Raw genomic sequence first — 17,667 nt, 5'->3', positions numbered from 1 at the left:
GGGGCGTGAGACGACGAGCAGGATGACAGCCGGGGCAGGGCCAGGGAGTGGAGTCGGTCGCCGTGCGGGAGGGCACAGAAGACTGGAAGCGCAGGGCTGAGGCCAAGGCAAGGGTTTAGCGTGACTAGTGAAGGCAGAGCAGGACGCACTGACAGGGCCCGGGCGGCCCGCGGCTGAGTGGTGGAGGAGGAGCCTCTCAGGGTAGGGGCGAGGCCGGCGACCCGGTAAGCCCTGAAGGCCCGCCGCGCTGGGCGGGGCCGGCAGTGACTGGCAGGTCAGGGTCGGGCTGGAGATGGCGGCGCGCTGGGCCGCCAGGTGGAGCCCAGCCGGAAGGGGGCACAAAGATTGTCCGAGGGGCTGGGTGGGGATGACCCGCAGCTCGAGGCCGGGAAGGGAGGGAAGAGACGCGGGACGTAGGTGGCGTAGTGAGTGACAAGACAGGTGGCGAGAGCAGGAAGAAGGACCGTTTGTGGGCGGGGCGGGAGGACCGACGCCTCCGGGGCGCGGCTAAGGGGCCATGAGTGACAGGCAGAGGGGTCGGCCCCAACATCGCTCCTGCAACTCGGCAAAAAAAATTCCCCTTCCGCTGAACGCTGCGAGCGTCGCGCTTTTCGTGGGCCAGGTGGGGGACCAGTCGCCGTCGTGCTTAGCTGCCACCAGCCGGACCCCACCCTCAGCACCGCCCCCTCCTCGGGGGGCTTCGGCCCTGAGGCGGGAGCGGTGCAGAGAGGTCAGAGCCGCCTGAAGGAGGTTTCCTCCGCCTGCCAGACCCACGGTCCCTTCCCGTTCCCGCGAAATCCACGCCAGGCGTCGTTCCCAGGGTCGACATACCCGCCATTAGTGGCCTCAGTGGCAGCCCTGGTTCGGCGTTGGTTATGACCCGGCCCGCCTGCCCGCAGTTGCGGAAGCGCTTTCTGGACTGGCCCCTGGAGCTGTGGGTGTTCTCGTGACATTTCCCGAGCCTGCGCTGCCGCCTGGGCATCCTCATGCTGGCGCAGCCCGTCTCCCCGCAGGCCACAGGGTTCGGGAATCCCGGACCCTTGCACCTAGCTCGCCTTCCTGCAGGAGCCCAGGATAGGCCTCGCCCTCCAACCCTGACCATGCCTTCTCTGCTCACCCGGCCCGCCCAACCAGCCCCAACGGCTTTGTGCCTCCGTTTCCTCGCTGTTCCCGGGCCCGGTTCTTACACTGCCGTCCCCGTCCCTAAGGATAAGTCTCGCTCACCCTCGCTTTCCCCCGCCCCTCTGTCCTAGACTCCGACTACCTTACCTCTCTGGCCCCGCCCCTCCTGTCCCAGACCTCCCCTCATTCAACAGGCTCCCAGGGCTCCCGAGAGGTGGGGGTAGGGGTCCCCGACGTTTTGTCCAACACCTTTTCTACTTTCGCCTTCCGGTCCTGCGTGAGGCCTAGGTCTTCCTAAGTATTCCCTCTGGGCCGGGGGCCTGGAGGTGGATCCTGTCCGAAGCCTGAATAGGCTGGGAAGAAATGGGGGTCCAGGGTCTTACCAGCAGGATGTTGAGGCCGTGGCTCAGGTCTTTGTCTCGGCAGAATCTCGGGGGCTCCCTGGATCTGATAAAACGAGTGAGAGCTGCGTCTTTCTTGTAGCTCCCGCTGAAGGGTCAGAGCCGCGGGGCCAGTGGGAAAGGGGCAGATTCCTCTCACCTCCCATCCCTGCTGTTTACGCAACCTCAACCTGCATTCCCATGTAGGGTTCATCGCAGTAACTAGCCTGTCATGTGCCATCGGGAGCCCCTCCCTTCTAGTGCCCTCCAAGGTTCCCAGGGGAGTCTCCTGCTCCTCCGCCAGGGCCCCCTGAGTGACCTGCCTTATGGGGGAGCCTGACTGTTCCCAGGTTCAGGACTATCGCCCTGCAGGCGGCTGTGCTGCTCTGTAATCAATCTTGAGCCGCCTGAGGCCTGCCTCCACCTCCTTACGCTCAGCCCTGGGACCAGCTTCTCCTACAGATGTTCCTTATCATAGCATCACCCCGCATCCCGGGCCTAGAGTTCCGATGGGGTAGGGGGCGGGAAGTGGGGAAAGGGCGGTGGTGGGAGAGGGCAGGGCAGAACAGAGGGTCACATTCCCCAAATGCCTTGCCTTGCAAAGCCCTGAGAGGGATGGGGAAACTGAGGTCCAGAAATGGCTCAGCTTGGCCACCAGCATGGCCGCACAGAGCCTACACATCAACCAGTCGCTAACTCCAGGGCAGTCAATGCCCACCCGCCCCTGGAAAGGTCTGGCAAGACCTAGGGTGTGCTCTCTTCGGGCTGCCTGAAGGATGGGCTTCCCTTTTCCTTTGTCCTTAGGGCTACTCTTCAGGACAACCCTGGTCAGCATCCAAGAGGTAAGGTGGTCCTCCTGGGGGGTCTCCTTGGTCATGGGAAGGAGGGAGGAGCAGCTCCTGGGAGTAAGGACGGCCAGTTCCTGGGAGCTGAGGGCTTCATGTGGTGGAGATCCAGGAGACTCCCACACTGCCTTCTCATGGCTTCGCGTCTGTTGCTGCTGCAGTTCAGAGTGGAGATGTGCAGCCTGCCCACCCTAGGGTCTCTGGCACCTTTCCTGAGTGCTGCCCTCCCAGGCTCATCTACCCCCTGGGGATTAAGCCCCTCCATCCAGACACTGGCTAGAGTGGGTCCCTGTGGCCTCACTGGCTACAGGAACCCTGATGGATGGGTGGGCACTGACACATCTCATAGGCCCAGAGCTGGCAGACATAGAAAGCTCTGGACCCAGGCCACAGAAGGGACCCTCAGCCTTCACTCATCAGTCCACCATTGGTATTCTAACAATCCCACACCACATTTCCTAAACTCACGCTCTGTTCCATTTAACCATATCACGCCCGTACTTACCTCTGGTGGCCTCCCATCTTTAAAATAAAATCTAAGGGATGCTTGGGTGACTCAGTTGGTTAAGTGTCTGCCTTCAGCTCAGGTCATGGTCCTGGGGTCCTGGGATTGAGTCCCATGTTGGGCTCCTTGCTCCAGGCTCCCTCTGCCTGCCTCTCCCCCTGCTCTGACAAATTAAATAAATAAACAAATAAATAAATAAAATCCTTAAAAAAATAAATAAAATGAAATCTAAAATCCATACCATGGCCTGAGGTCTAGCCCCTCTCCAACTCTCTTCTTTGCCTATCACAGGCCAAGATGGCCTCTCTCTGTTCTTTGAACACACCTGTGTTTTTCTGCCTCTGGGCCTTTGCACAGGCCTCTCTCTGTTTGGAATTGGATTGTGAGCCTAAAAGGTCAGGGGCTGTTTTTGGTTTTGTTTGGTTCTATGTCCCCAAGCACTTAACTTGGTAAACAACAGACACTCAGTAAATGCCAGCTGTAGAAGGTCTTAATAAATAATTCTTGGGGCGCCTGGGTGGCACAGCGGTTAAGCGTCTGCCTTCAGCTCAGGGCGTGATCCCGGCGTTATGGGATCCAGTCCCACATCAGGCTCTTCCGCTATGAGCCTGCTTCTTCCTCTCTCACTCCCCTGCTTGTGTTCCCTCTCTCTCTGGCTGACTCTATCTCTGTCAAATAAATAAATAAAAAAGAAAGTACAAAATACCAATTTCCACTATTTAAAAAATAAATAAATAAATAATTCTTGAGTGAATGTGCCTGATGCTTTTCTGTTGACTTACTTAATCTTTACAACAGCTATGTCAGGTAGGTACTACCATTAGCGAGCTCCCTTTTCTACAAAATAAAACAGGAACTCAGAAGTTAGGCCATTTGGGACACCTGGGTGGCTCAGTCGGTTAAGCATCTGCCTTTGGCTCCAGTCATGATCCCAGGGTTCTGGGATAGAGTCCCGCATCTGGCTCCATGCTCAGCAGAGAGCCTGCTTCTCTCTCTGCCTGCAGCTCTCCCTGCTTGCGCTCTCCGTCTCTGACAAATAAATAAAATCTTAGAAAAGAAGGAGAAGAGGGAGAAGGAGAAGGAGAAGTAGTTAGCAGTAGTAGTAGTTAGGCTATTTGTTGAGGGCCACACAGCTAAGATTTGCAGAGGGAGGCTTTTTTCACCTCCCCTGGTATATGGAGCAAGGTGGTACACCAAAGACCCGCTCCCAGATTCTAGATGCTGGTGGGCTTCCTGGAGCAGGAGGCATTGAGCCTGGGCTGGAAAGTCGGCCACGCTTGGGTCTGCAAAGTCCCTAAGAGAGCATTGCAAGTGCAAAGAACAGCAATGGACAAAGGTGTGGCGGCAGGATGATCCAGCTCCGACTCAGAGGGCCCCACCAGACTCAGAGGGCCGGGCCGGCCCAGGACACACCGCCAGCTTCGTCCTAGGCGCTGCCGGTGCGGGTGGACCCCCGTGGGCCGAGAGATTGAGGCGGGGAGTCACTCTGCTGTGCCCCTCCCCAGGCTGCGGGCCGGGGCGCCCCCAGGGACGCGGGCTGGGCGCTCCCACGCCGGCCGAGGCAGGACGTTCCCACGCGGGGGTTGGCCTTGGGAGAGGCTGTGGGGCGGGCCCGGGGGCGGGCGCCCGGCGCTCTGGTCCCTCTGCGGCCCGTTCTCCGTTACTCGCTCTGCAGACCTAAGTTGTCCTGGGCGCTGAGCCGCGAGGTGAGTGAATGGGTGGGAGAGCCTGGCTGCCCGAGCCCGAGCCCCAGCCCGGCGGGTGAGGGATGCAGCTTAGACCAGAACATTCGTCACCGGTCGGGGCCGGTGTGGTTCCTGCCATCGAGGAGGGTGAGGGGGCTTCTGGCAGCTCAGAGTGGAGGACTCCTCGGGAATTTTCCTCTGCATGTGGGGCACCATCTCTTTCCCCAAATGTGGATTACTCTTGCCCTTTCCCTATATGTGGGGCTCCCTCACCCACTTATCACTGACAGGGAGCCCTTCCTTCCCAGATGTGGGCCCCCCCTACCACATATGGTGGTGCTCTAATGATTGAGTGCCCCTCTCTCTCCCCAGATATGGGGGGCCCTTTTCTTTCCAGAAGTGGGATACTCCCTTCCTCTCCCCAGATGTGCTCCTCTTCCTCCCTGTGACCCAGTTTGGTCCTTATCCTCCTCTAAATCCTCTCCCCACCCCCAACCCTCCTGGGATGCCAAACCCTGAGACTTCCCTGGGGGTAGGGGGTTGGGCGCAGCCTGTCCCCTTCCCCCACCAGATTGAGCAGAGCGGGCTCTGTGAGCACGTAGGCAGCCAATTAGGGGGGAAGGGGTGGGGGCCAGCTGGTCTGTGCAGAGACCTTGGCAGATGGCCCTGTGAGCAAGAGAGGTAGCCCTGGGACCTGCTCCCTCCCTGCCTGGACTCCCACCCAGCTTCCTCTGGGAGGGGAGTAAACGGAGGGTTTGAGGGAAGGTCCCCAGCTTGGCCTGGCTGAGCTGGGGCTGGAACAGAACCCAGGCCCCAGCCCCAAACTGTTGAGACTCTGCCTCAGGAGCTAGGCCTCCTCCCACTTCTCAGAAGGTTAATTGAAGTCCCAGGAGGGGGGCTCCACATGTCTAGGACCCCCATCCACCTCCATTGGGATAGCAGACAAGAGTAGAAGCGGCAGGGGGATGAGGGTGACCTTGAAATCCTGGGACCCCACCAGCATAGCCCCTGTGAAAAAGGGTTTCTCTGGGCTCCGTGGGTAGGGGCAGAGGGCAAGTGGGGGCATGACTCTCTCTTACACACACACACACACACACACACACAGAGATGTTCTTCAGAGCTGCCTGGAGCTTGGTGCTGAGGAAAACAGGACCTGGGATTCGGGGGATGCACAGCCCAGGAAGCGCCGGTAAGACCTGCTCGCCTCACCCCTGCCCTACTCCAAGTCTAGGGGTGGGCTCCTGCCCGAAGGTGGCCCTGGGCCTGCCCCAGACCATTTCCCACAATCCTACTCCTTGGTCCTGGGCCACAGGCCTCCAGGACATGGAGCGTGCGTTTGCCAGTACCCCTTCCATTCCAAGCTTCCTCAGGGCCTGACCCCCAAACCTCAGGCCCCGAAGGCCTTTGTGTCCTGAAGTGGAGGGTGCCGACGGAACCTTGCACCTCCTTTCCAGACCCTAGTCAGGAGAAAGAGGCCTAAAGCGGGAGAGACTTCAGCCACAGAGCGGAAGGGCCTTCTGGACCCTCGGGAGAATAACAGATAACATTTCTTGAGCCCTTACTAGGTACCCCACGCTGCGACAACATTTCACGCAGATTAACACATTCAGTCTTCACGATGGCCACGTGAGGTAGAGGCTGGGCTATTATCTCCATTTCTCAGATGAACACACGGAGGCCTGGAGACCTAGATATTGAAAGGGTCAAAGCAGTCCCGTGCCATCCTAGCAAGGTAGTACCAGTGACTTCCATGTGGGCATCCCTGGTATCAACAAACAGAAGCTTTATCGAGAACCTCCGAGTGCCCAGCCTTGCTCTGGACCCCTGGACACCCACGCGGAGCCCTCGAGGGCTTAGCCATCAGGGAAAGCTTGCCAGCAAGGAAGCCAGTAGTAAAACCAGCCTCTAGCCTGTAACTTACAGAGCATCTTCCGCGAGGCCCTTCTGAGTATAGGATCTTGAACCTCCCCACAACAGGGTGAAGCAGGTTCTCATACTATCCCTGCTTTTTAGAGGAGGACATTGAAGCCCATGGAGGTCGAGGGGCTTGCTGGAGCTGGGGTGGGTGGAATTGGGGCTCAAACCCAGGCGACTCCACAGGCGTGCCCTTGACCGGTGGACAAAGGCGTGCGGTGTGCGCGCCACGGTTTGCGGAGCAGCTGCACGTCTGCCGTCTCAGGTTCATCTCGCTCAGCCTTTGTCCACCCCTTGCCTTTGCCCGACATGCCCTCCTCCCCCACACCTTCCCAGAGAGCATGAGATTTGGAGCCAAAGGGGCTGAAATACAGCCTTGGCCGTGCCCATGTACTGCTCACAGTCCCTGAGCTGTTCAGTTTCTCCATCTGTAAAATGGAGAGATAAGAGTCTCACCTGGCTCAGAATGATGCGGAGTAAATGAGTCAACTCACCTGAAGGCCCTAGAATGGCTCTTGGCACACAGTAAGTGCTCAATAAATGCAGCCCTCTTTTTAAATATTATAGAGCAGGGATGTCCCAGGGGTAGGCTGAACTCAGCTCTTCCGTTGTGCCCGCAGCCCACAGCGAGGGGAAGATGCCCCCCTACACCAGCTACCATGCCCAGCGCACCTACCCCATGCCCGATGAGCCCTTCTGCACAGAGCTCAACGCTGAGCAGCGGGCCCTGAAGGAGAAGGAGAAGGGCAGCTGGACCCAGCTGAGCCATGCCGAGAAGGTGGCCTGTAGGTGTCGGGGTGGGGCTGGCTGGGGAGAGTGGGCTGGGGGGTGACTTTGAAAAGAAGGGCCCCCCCACCCAGGGCACCTGGGTGGCTCAGTCAGTTAAGCGTCTGACTCCTGGTTTTGGCTCAGGTCATGACCTCTCATGCTGAGGTCATGATCTTAGGGTTGTGAGATCGAGCCCTGTATCTGCTTGAGATTCTCTCTCCCTCTCCCTTCACCCCTCCTCCACCTCTCTCTAAAATAAAAATAGGGGCACCTGGGTGGCACAGCGGTTAAGCGTCTGTCTTCGGCTCGGGGCGTGATCCCGGTGTTATGGGATTGAGCCCCACATCAGGCTCCTCCGCTGGGAGCCTGCTTCATCCTCTCCCACTCCCCCTGCTTGTGTTCCCTCTCTCTCTGGCTGTCTCTATCTCTGTCGAATAAATAAATAAAATCTTTAAAAAAAATTAAAAATTAATTAATAATAAAATTTAAAAAAAAAGAAGAAAGAAGGGCCCCCACCCAAGATAGCCAGAAATCCCCAAACACCTGAATGCATACCCGAGGAGGAGTGAAGTTCATCATTTGTTCATGTATTCTTTTATTCAGTCAGCTGTTTGTGCACAGCCAGATGCTAGGTGATGCTGGGGACACAGGAGTGAATCACCTTGGTGGTTCTTGCCATGGGCCTGGTGCTCCTGGGTCAACGGGGGAGCTAACACAAACCCGGATAACTGTAATACAGGCTTTGTGGTAGGGTGAGGTGTGTCCAAGGGGTCGTGAGGACCAGAAGGAGAGAGAGATGGAATCCTGGTGGGCCTCCCAGAGGAAGGCATGTTCTGGGTGGCCTTGAATGGTGAGGAGGAGGGTGTTGCCTGGCAGTGGGAACAGTGTGGAGAGGGATATGGAAGCAGGAAAGCATGGACTGTCCTGGGTATCACTGAGTGGTGTGGGGAGATGGAGCAGAGAGGCAGGTAAGGTGGGTGGGAGGGCAGGGACCTGACCCTAGGAAACAGGAGGGATGTGCCCTGCCCACCAGAAGTGCCCCTAAATGACTCTGATATTTGGAGCCTGCTCCTGGCCATGCTTTGCATACAATAGATGCTCAATAAGAATGTGCTGAACAGACAGCATCTGCTGCTGGAGTGGGGAGGCTGGGGATGCCTGAGGCCAAGACTTGGCCCAGGGTCCTTGGAATGGATACAGCAAGGCCTGTCCTTCCCCACCCCTCCTCTGCCTCCAGTGTACCGCCTCCAGTTCCACGAGACCTTCGCAGAGATGAACCGTCGCTCCAACGAGTGGAAGACAGTGATGGGCTGTGTCTTCTTCTTTTTTGGATTCACAGCTCTGCTGATTTGGTGGCAGCGGGTCTATGGTGAGTGGCAGCCCCTCACCTTGAGGCAGCCCTGGGTCGTGCCCTTGTGGTCAGAGCCAGCAGCCCAGCTCTTCTCGGGCAACTATGCTGGCACTCATCTGCAGAGTTTTGAAAAGTCCCTCAAAGAGGTGTAGGGTGAAGGGCAGAACATGGCCGCCTGGGTTGGGATGTAGGAACTCTACCTCTCTGGGCCTCAATTCCTTCATCTGTAAAGTGAAAATAACAGTGCCCACATCACAGGGTTCTTGTGAGGATTCAGTGGCGGTAAGCCAGTGCCTGGCACGTAATCATGAACGGTGCTGTTACTGATTGCTGTTATTAACCATTGATTTTTCTCTAACAGACAGTCCCCAACATACAAGAGCTTAAACAGGACACAGGTTTTGTTCCTCTCACAAAAAAGGCCAGGGAGAGAGTATGGAGGCTCTGCAACATCAGGCTCCTTCTGGTGTTGCGGTGCGGTCCTCCCCATGCAGCTTCCCTCCTGCCGCGTAGGATGCCCGCCCCAGCTCCAGCCAGGAAAGCCCACATTCCAGCCAAGAACAGGGAAAGGGACGCACTGACCCTTAAGGTCCAGAAGCTGCACACACATCCCTTCTGCTCTCCTCCTGTTGGCTAGGAATGATCACATGATTGTGTCTAGCCACAAGGGAAGTTGGGAAATGTAGTTTTTTGATAGCTAACTGCTTATTACTACAGAACAATGATTCTCCAAGTGTGTGGTCCCTGGAGGAACACCACCATTTGGGAACTTTTAGAAATGCAAATTCTCAGCCACAGTCTGGATCTACCAAGTCAGACACTTGCAGGGGGGAGCCCAGCCATCTGTGTTTTAACAAGCTCTCCAAGTCATTCTGGGGCCCACTCAGCTTTAAGAAGCACTGTTCTGGAAGAAGGGGAGGGGATGTCAGGGAAGAGCTGGTAGTCTGTGCCCCAGCTCTTCACCTCCAATGGCCTCGCCTTTCTTCTGTAACAGTGTGATGGGAATTCCTGCCTTGCATGAGGATGAAATGAGGGAGACTTTGGGAAGAACTCTGGTCTAGCCCAGTGTTCGGTGCTGACGGGTGCCATAAAGATCTTTTTCTTCTTTCCCACCCACTGGGATGGAAAGTACCCGTGAGGAGGTAGGACAGGCTGGGTCAGCCTCAGGGGCAGATGGACCAGGAAGTAAGGTCTGAACAGTGTAGGGAGCTCCCCCTTCTCTGATGCACACGTCAAGGCACCTAGAATGCCTCTTGAGAGCTTCAGACTTTTGGTTAAGGACTGCTTTTCCCAGATTTGTAAAGTGAACACCCCTTCCTCTCCTCCTACCTCCAACCTCCTTAGGAAGCAAAAGAAACCATCTCATCCTGGGCCCTTCCCAGTCAGTGGGATCAACCTTAGTAATTGTAATCGCTACCGTATATTAGGTACTTAATATCTGTCCCACATTGTACCAGTTGCTTTATTTATTTATTTATTTTTAAAGATTTTATTTATTTATTCAACAGAGATAGAGACAGCCAGTGAGAGAGGGAACACAAGCAGGGGGAGTGGGAGAGGAAGAAGCAGGCTCATAGCAGAGGAGCCTGATGTGGGGCTCGATCCCATAACGCCGGGATCACGCCCTGAGCCGAAGGCAGACGCTTAACCACTGAGCCACCCAGGTGCCCCTACCAGTTGCTTTATACATGTAACTCATTCCATCCGCACAGCTGTGGTAGATAGGACCTGTTCTTGACAGGGAAGGAAACTGAGGCTCAGAGAGATGAAGTGACTTGTTCAAGGTCACACAGCAAGGGAGGGTGGAGCTGGGATTTGGATTCCGACACCTTTGAATCAGTGCTCCTATTCTATTGGGCCATAAAGTAAGGAAGCAGGCTCAGAAAGGGGAAGGAGTTTGGCCCAATTCCCAGGAAGTCTAAGGCAGAGCTGGGACCAGAACCCAGAGGTCCCTGGAATGAAGCTTTAGCAGGGAGTCTGATGGGGGGATGGACAGGGTGGAAGGGGCTCCACCGTGCCAGTGCCTGGAGAGCCTGGCTTAAGGGGACAGGGCGCAAGACTTGCAGGGTCCTGAGCCACTCTTGCCCCCACCCCGTGCTTCCCGGCAGTGTTCCCAGAGAAGCCCATCACCCTGACGGATGAGTGGAAGGCCCAGCAGCTCCAGCGCATCCTGGATATGAAGGGCAACCCTGTGCAAGGCCTGGCCTCCCGGTGGGACTATGAGAAGAAGGAGTGGAAGAAGTGACCCGGCATCCGGCCGCCCTCCCTGCAGCTCCACCCTGGCCTAGAGCCTATGGAGGGCCCTTTCCTCTTCTTAACCCCAATAAAGCCGGCCTGTTCTCTTTTGTCTTCAGTCTCCACCTCAGTCTTCACCTGCCACAAACCCCACAGTATACCTAAAATTGAGCAAGGTGGTGAAGGAAGGGCAAGAATAAGCTGCTTTCCAGGGACCCAGAGCCCCACCAGTCACGGAGGGCTTCCTGGAGGAGTAAGGGCTAGAGCTTACTCTTAACAGATATGCGGCAATAGGAAAGGGAGGAAGGAGAAGGGCAGGTATTCCAGGTGGAGGGAGCGGCTTGAGCAAAGGCAAGGACACTCCTTTATTCAGTCAATGATTAACAAATATTTGTTGAGCACCTACTGTATGCCAAATACTAATCCAGGCCATGGGGATGCAGCAGTGAATAAGACAGTCTCTGGCCGCGTAGATGCAGCATTGTTTCATGGAGGGAGACAGAAAAATGAGTACGAGTACGAAAGTACAACATATAGTATGCACATGGTAATGAGTGCTGGAGAGAAACAAAACAAAGCAGGATAAAGGGACAGAGTTAAGGGGCATCTGGGTGTGTCAGCCGGTTAAGTGTCTGACTCTTGGTTTCGGTTCAGGTCATGCCCTCAGGGTCATGGGATCGAAACCTGTGTTGGGCTCCATGCTCAGTGCCGAGTCTGCTTGAGATTCTCTCCATCCCCCTGCTCATGCTCTCTCTAAATAAATAAATAAACAAACAAATAGCTCTTTCAAAAAAGGGGTGGGCAGAGCTAAAAGGAGATGGGGAGGTGGTAGGCGGAGGTGGCATTCTGAGAAGAGGTCTGAATAATACGAGGGACAGGCTTGTATCAAAGAAAGAAGAGCAAATGCAAAGACCCCAAGGTGGGATTCTGGCCCGTCTGTGTGGGGGACTTCCAGAACGCCACAGTGGCTGCTGTAGAATGACTTGGAGAGTGGCACGAAGATGTGTGCTGGGGGACAGCGTTGATCTTGGGGCAGAAGGCAGATTATATGGGGCCTTGTGGGGTTTCATGCTAAGTGCGATGAGAAGTTCTATCCGTTTGGATCCTCCGAGAAGCAAACGCCAAGAAAGAATTAAACGTGGAGAGTAATGGGGGTGATGTCTGTGAAGGATAAAGAGGAGAGGGAACAGGAGAGGTGGTGAGGACCTTCAGACTGTGTTGCAGGTCTGAGCACTGTGGGAGTAGGGAGGGAAGGAAGGAGGACGGGGTAGGAGAGTCTCAGACTTCAGTGTGCTGTTTCCTTCTGAATCCAACCAGGAGACAGAAACCACGCAGGAATTTAAACAGGGCCGTGTAACATAAAGAAGTAGTGGGCCTACACGAGGAAGTAACTATAAAGATACAAAGAGAACAGTAAAAGCTACCCTAAAGAGAACAGCCAGGGAAGGATAAACTTGGAGGAGGAGCGCCTTCCCTAAGCTGGAGTTTAGACCTCATTGGAGAAGGTGTGGTTGAAGCCCACTGCAGGGCCAGGAACTTTGCTGGGTTGCCTGGACCAGCGCTTGTCCATGTCACTGGCCAAGCAGGAAGCTGCACTCAGAGGCCCAGGAGAGCTGAGGCTGGAGAGCAGGTGGGGTTGGGGCGCCTTTGCAGATGTGAGGCTTGAAGTGGGTGATATCTGCACTAGGACTGTTGCGAGAAGAGGGTCGCCAGGCCTGAGGGCTGTGAACACTGAGCTCGGGGTTGCGGCCGATCACCACCAAACATCCTCACACGCTGCTGACCACACGCACAGCCCAGAACCAGAAAGGGACGCCGCCTTTCCTCCTGAAATGTCCCCTCTAGCACCCTCTACTGGCAAAGGCTAGCATCTCCCTGTAAAGAAGGCAACGCTCGGAGTCCGTGATGGTAGAGCAGGCTCTGAAGGGTCAATCCAGAGCAGAGGAGCGAGCAGTTGCCGGCTAGTGCGGCATCTTTGTGAAAGTCTTGGCCAGGCCAGTGCAGAGCCCCAGAGCACAAGATGCCCGTGAGAGAGATCCTGTGTTGGCCAAAATGGACTCATCCCTAATAACCCCACTGTGCTCTGTCCTGAGCAGGGAGCAGCCCAGCGGGACTGTGGCCTCCGCGTGAGTACTGTGGCAGATCTGAAGGAAGAGTGGCCAGAAGGGGTCATACCGCTCCGCTCCTTACAGCGGGTTGTCTCAAGGAGAGACCTGAGCAGCCATCTCCACCGCATCCTAGATGCCATTGGAGGGATTTAGCCCGGCTGTCAGGACAGCAGTGTTCATTCGATGAACAAATAGTGATTTGCATCCACTATGTACGAGGCTCTGGAGATAGAGTGAATGGGACCTCATTCAAGGGTCACGAATTCCAGTCCTTATGAATCTGTGGCACGCCTTAGCTTCTATACGCATAATTTTGTGTGGGTTGTTTCTACACCATCAGTGATAAGTATTTGCTCACAAGGAAAGGCACGGAGTTGCCATGTCCTGTCCAGGCACTGCTCTCCCCCAATCTCCACATGTTCACCAACCCGGCTGCCCGCCCAAAAAAACCTGTCCTTTTGGGGTTTTATGGAGGCTTCATTCAGAGCCGTGATTGGTTAAATCATTGGCCACTGGGGAATGATTCAACCTCCAGCCCCTCTCCCTCTCCCTCCCCTGGGGTGGGGGTAGGTGGTGTGGGGGTTACAGGATTAAAAGTTCAACCCTCTAATCACATGGTTTGTTCTCTGGGCAATCCTTAGGTGGGGTCCAAAAGTCACCTTGTTAACATAAGAAGAGACACCTTCCTTGCTCTCATTACTTAGGAAATTCCAAGGATTTTAGGAGCTCTGTACCAGAAACCAGACTAAGACCAAATTTATATATACATATATATATATATATATATTTTTTTTAAAGATTTTATTTATTTATTTGACAGAGAGACACAGCCAGCGAGAGAGGGAACACAGGCAGGGGGAGTGGGAGAGGAGAAAGCAGGCTCCCAGCGTAGGAGCCTGATGTGGGACTGGATCCCAGAATGCCGGGATCACGCCCTGAGCCAAAGGCAGATGCTTAACGACTAAGCCACCCAGGCGCCCCACAAATTTATATATTTCTTATAATAAATCACACTAGCATAAGCTGCTATAACAAAATACCATAGGCTGAGTGGTTTAAACAACAGAAATGTATTTTCTCATAGTTCTGGAGGCTCGAAGTCCAAGATCAGGGTGTTGGCAAGATTGGTTTCTTCCGATGTCTCTGTCTTTGGCTTGCAAATGCCACCGTCTTGCTGTGTCCTCACACGGACTTTCCTCTGTGCATGCGCGTTCCCGGTGTCTCTTGATATGTCCAGATTTCCTCTGCTTATAAACACACCAGTCCGATGGGGTTAGGGCCTTTCCCAATGACTTCATTCTCACTTCATCGCCTCTTCAAAGACCCCACCCCCAAACACCACTACATGCTGAGCTATTAGAGGTTAGGACTTCAATGTGGGAATTTGCAGGAGACATGACTCAGCCCATAACCGTTGGGTTCAAAGTTATTCCACGTGTCTCCTTGTTCTGGGAGCAGTGGGCACCTAGGGCATTATCTTCTCTTGGCAGAAGTCAGAGACTCCTGAGGGGGCAAGGGGGTGATTAGGACACAGGATGCTCTTAGAGCCCAGGCTCAGGACGAGCCCACGTAGAATGAGCACGGCATTCCACCGGTCAAAGCAAGTCCTGTGGTGTTCCAGTAACCATTGCTACATTACAAACCACCCCAACACGCAGTGGCATAAAAGAGCCATTTTATTCCGCTCGCCAATTCTGTAGGTCAGGAATTCAGGAAGGGCACAGTCGTTACTGATGCCTCTGTTCTAGAATGTTTGAGGTCTCAGCTGGAAATACTCAAAAGGCAGTGGCCAGAATCTTCTGGAGGGTTTTCGCTCTGGTGGTTGACGCTGGCTGTCAGCGGGCTGAGCCGGACAGCTCACTTGGAGCTGTCCACCGGATATCCTTCTTTGGTGGCATCCCCAGGTGGTCTCTCTGTGTGGGCCAGTTTGCGCTCCCTCAAAACATGGTGGGTGGGTTCCAAGAGTGAGAATTCCAAGAGAACAAGAAGAAAGGGTATTGCATTTTTATGATCGACCCTCAGAAGACACTTAGCATCGCTTCTGCTGAACCCTGTTGGTCAAGGCACTCGCAAAGTTCCACCTGCGTTCAAGAGGGAGAGGACATAGACCCTCCAGCTCCATGGTCACAATCCAAGATGTAAGATGCATATGAGATGGGAGATGCTGTTGTGCTCATCTTTGGAAAATACAGTCTGGCTGCCCACAGCCAAGCCCAACCTCAATTTCATCAGAGCACACATGGTGGGTGGGGGGAAGGGCAGAGTTGTGAGCAAGGACTACATCGTATCACTGACGGTGTAGAAACAACCCACGCAAAATTACGTGGATAGAAGCTAACGCTGACCAAGTTTAGTTAGGTAGCAACTGAAATTCAAACAGACAATAACATGTTGACATTTAGATAATCAAATTTGACCTGACAGATCGGACCAAATGGAAATAACGGACAATAGCAGATAATGCGCAAGGGCAGAAAACCGGTGAACGCAGATGTGGATAAATGCGACTGAGAGAACAATCACCTCCTCATGGTGGCATTCACTCCATGAAGTCAGGCTGATTGCAATGAAAAAATAATTTTGTAAAATTAAATTTATAATAGCAAACATTCGAAAGAATTTAACTTTGGTCATAAAACAACAGGAATAAAATCGACTTCATGCACCTTACTCAAGAAAGCGCTTTCTTAAAAAAAAAAAAAAAGCACTTTATTGCTGTATTAGAATCAGTGGAATTCTGAGGCACCTGGCCCAGTCAGTAGAGTGTGTGACTCTTGATCTCAGAGTTTGAGTTTGAGCCCCATGTTGGGTATAGAGATTACTTAAAAATAAAATTTTTTTTTTAGATTGATTTATTTTAGAGAGAGAGTGCATGGGTGTGGGGAGGAGCAGAGGGAGAGAGAGAATCCCAAGCAGACTCCTCACTGAGCACGGAGCCCAACTTGGGTCTCAGTCTCACAGCCCTGAGATCATGACCTGAGCCGAAATCAAGAGTTGGATGCTTGGGGTGCCTGGGTGGCATAGTGGTTGAGCGTCTGCCTTCAGCTCAGGGAGTGATCCCAGCGTTATGGGATCGAGCCCCACATCAGGCTCCTCCGCTATGAGCCTGCTTCTTCCTCTCCCACTCCCCCTGCTTGTGTTCCCTCTCTCGCTGGTTGTCTCTATCTCTGTCAAATAAATAAATAAAATCTTTAAAAAAAAAAAAGAGTTGGATGCTTAACCAAGTGAGCCACCCAGGCGCCCCTAAAAAGAAAAAAAGAAAAAAAAAAGAAAAAGAATTAGTGTAATTCTGATAAAAATATTTGGATTCAAAACTCACAGTCAAAATAGCCTTGGGATAAACACATCCATGAGGTCAAAACATTTGGGTCAAAATGTCCTATAATAGTAAAATTCTCTGTAAAAAAAAAAAAAGAGAGAGAAACTGAAAAGGAACTAAAAAGGTGAAAAATGACTGGTTTCCTTAATATGCTAAAAACCAAACCAAACCAACAGCCTAACAAACGAGTAAGAAAAAGATAAATGCTCTATGAAGTGTTGCAAACATCATGACCAGGAAGATTACAGAAAAAGAAAAAAGTGTCCTGGGATGCTTGGGTGGTTCAGTTGATTAAGTGTCTGCCTTCNCCCGCTGCCTCTCCCCCTGCTCACACTTTCTATCTCTCTCTCAAGAGAATAAATAAAATCTTAAAAAAAAGAAAAGAAAGAAAAAAGTGTCCTCCACAGTTCTTACGGGAAAATTTCAAACATACAGAAAGGTCTCATCTAGCAACTTCCACGTGCCTCCCCAGCAGCCACAATTACCACAATTACCTGTTTTATCTGTTCATGGCCCACTCACTTCCCCATCCCCACCCCTGAATTATTTATTTTTAATTTATATTTATTTATTTATTTGTATCTTTTGAAGTTTTGTTTTTGTTTTTTGTTTTTTTATAGGGGAGAGAGAGAGAGAGAAAGCGTGCATGCACATGGGGTGGGGGCAGAGGGAAAGGGAGAATCTTAAGCAGGCTCCATGCCCAGCGTGGAGCTGGACGTAGGGCTCAATCTCACAGCCCTGGGATCACAACCCATGCTGAAATCAAGAGTTGGACGCTTAACCGACTGAGCCCCCCAGGCGCTCCAGGAGTGAGGATCCACCTTGAAGCTAAAGACTGGAGTTGGTTCATGTGCATCTTTGGTTTTGATATCAAGGTAATTCTTCACACATTCGGTAGAACTCTCTAGTGAAATCATTGTGGGTGGTGGGGTGGGTGGGTGTTTACTGAATCAGGGGCGCCTGTGTGGCTCAGTCGTTAAGCGTCTGCCTTCGGCTCAGGTCATGATCCCAGAGTCCTGGGATCGAGCCCTGAGTCAGGCTCCCTGCTCGGCAGGAAGCCTGCTTCTCCCCCACCCCCACCCCTTGTGTTCCCTCTCTCATTGTCTCTCTCTCTCTCTCTCTGTCAAATAAAATCTTTTTTAAAAAAAATTACTGAATCAACATCCTTGATTGTTACAGGGTTATTCAAATGACCTATTTTACCTTGGGGGAATATGGTAGCTTGAACTCTTCAAGTAGTAGACTGCATTTACCGCAAAAAATTTCCCTCTCAGCACCACTTTTACTGTATCGTGTAACTTTTGGTATTTTGTGTTTTCATTTGTCTCTAAGTTTTTTCTAATTTCCTTTGTGATATATTCTTTGATTTACTGGTTATTTAACAGTGTGTTAATTTCCACATGCTTGGGAATTTCCTAGTTTTCTGTTATTGATG

General features: G+C 53.1%; 1 protein-coding gene across 1 annotated transcript; it reads left to right on the top strand.

Annotated features, from left to right (window-relative positions):
- Positions 1-4,438: 4,438 nt before the first annotated feature.
- LOC100470176 lies at positions 4,439-10,917 on the top strand. The gene is made up of 5 exons (XM_019798638.2): positions 4,439-4,558; positions 5,643-5,726; positions 7,072-7,236; positions 8,457-8,588; positions 10,679-10,917. The coding sequence occupies exons 2-5, from the start codon at positions 5,645-5,647 to the stop codon at positions 10,813-10,815; spliced, it is 516 nt and encodes a 171-aa protein (XP_019654197.1). The 5' UTR covers positions 4,439-4,558; positions 5,643-5,644; the 3' UTR covers positions 10,816-10,917.
- The last annotated feature ends 6,750 nt before the right edge of the window (positions 10,918-17,667 follow it).

The sequence above is a fragment of the Ailuropoda melanoleuca genome, chromosome 13, assembly GCF_002007445.2.
Source record: "Ailuropoda melanoleuca isolate Jingjing chromosome 13, ASM200744v2, whole genome shotgun sequence".
NCBI lineage: Eukaryota > Metazoa > Chordata > Mammalia > Carnivora > Ursidae > Ailuropoda > Ailuropoda melanoleuca.
The sequence above is the reverse complement of the archived record's forward strand: the minus strand, read 5'-3'. Positions and strand labels throughout refer to the sequence as shown.

Bases quoted from the DNA above. Each gene is read 5' to 3' on its own strand.
- LOC100470176 (XM_019798638.2), top strand. From the start codon at position 5,645: ATGTTCTTCAGAGCTGCCTGGAGCTTGGTGCTGAGGAAAACAGGACCT. The intron at 5,727-7,071 runs GTAAGACCTGCT...TTGTGCCCGCAG, and splicing joins GCACAGCCCAGGAAGCGCCG to CCCACAGCGAGGGGAAGATG. The intron at 8,589-10,678 runs GTGAGTGGCAGC...GCTTCCCGGCAG, and splicing joins TTGGTGGCAGCGGGTCTATG to TGTTCCCAGAGAAGCCCATC.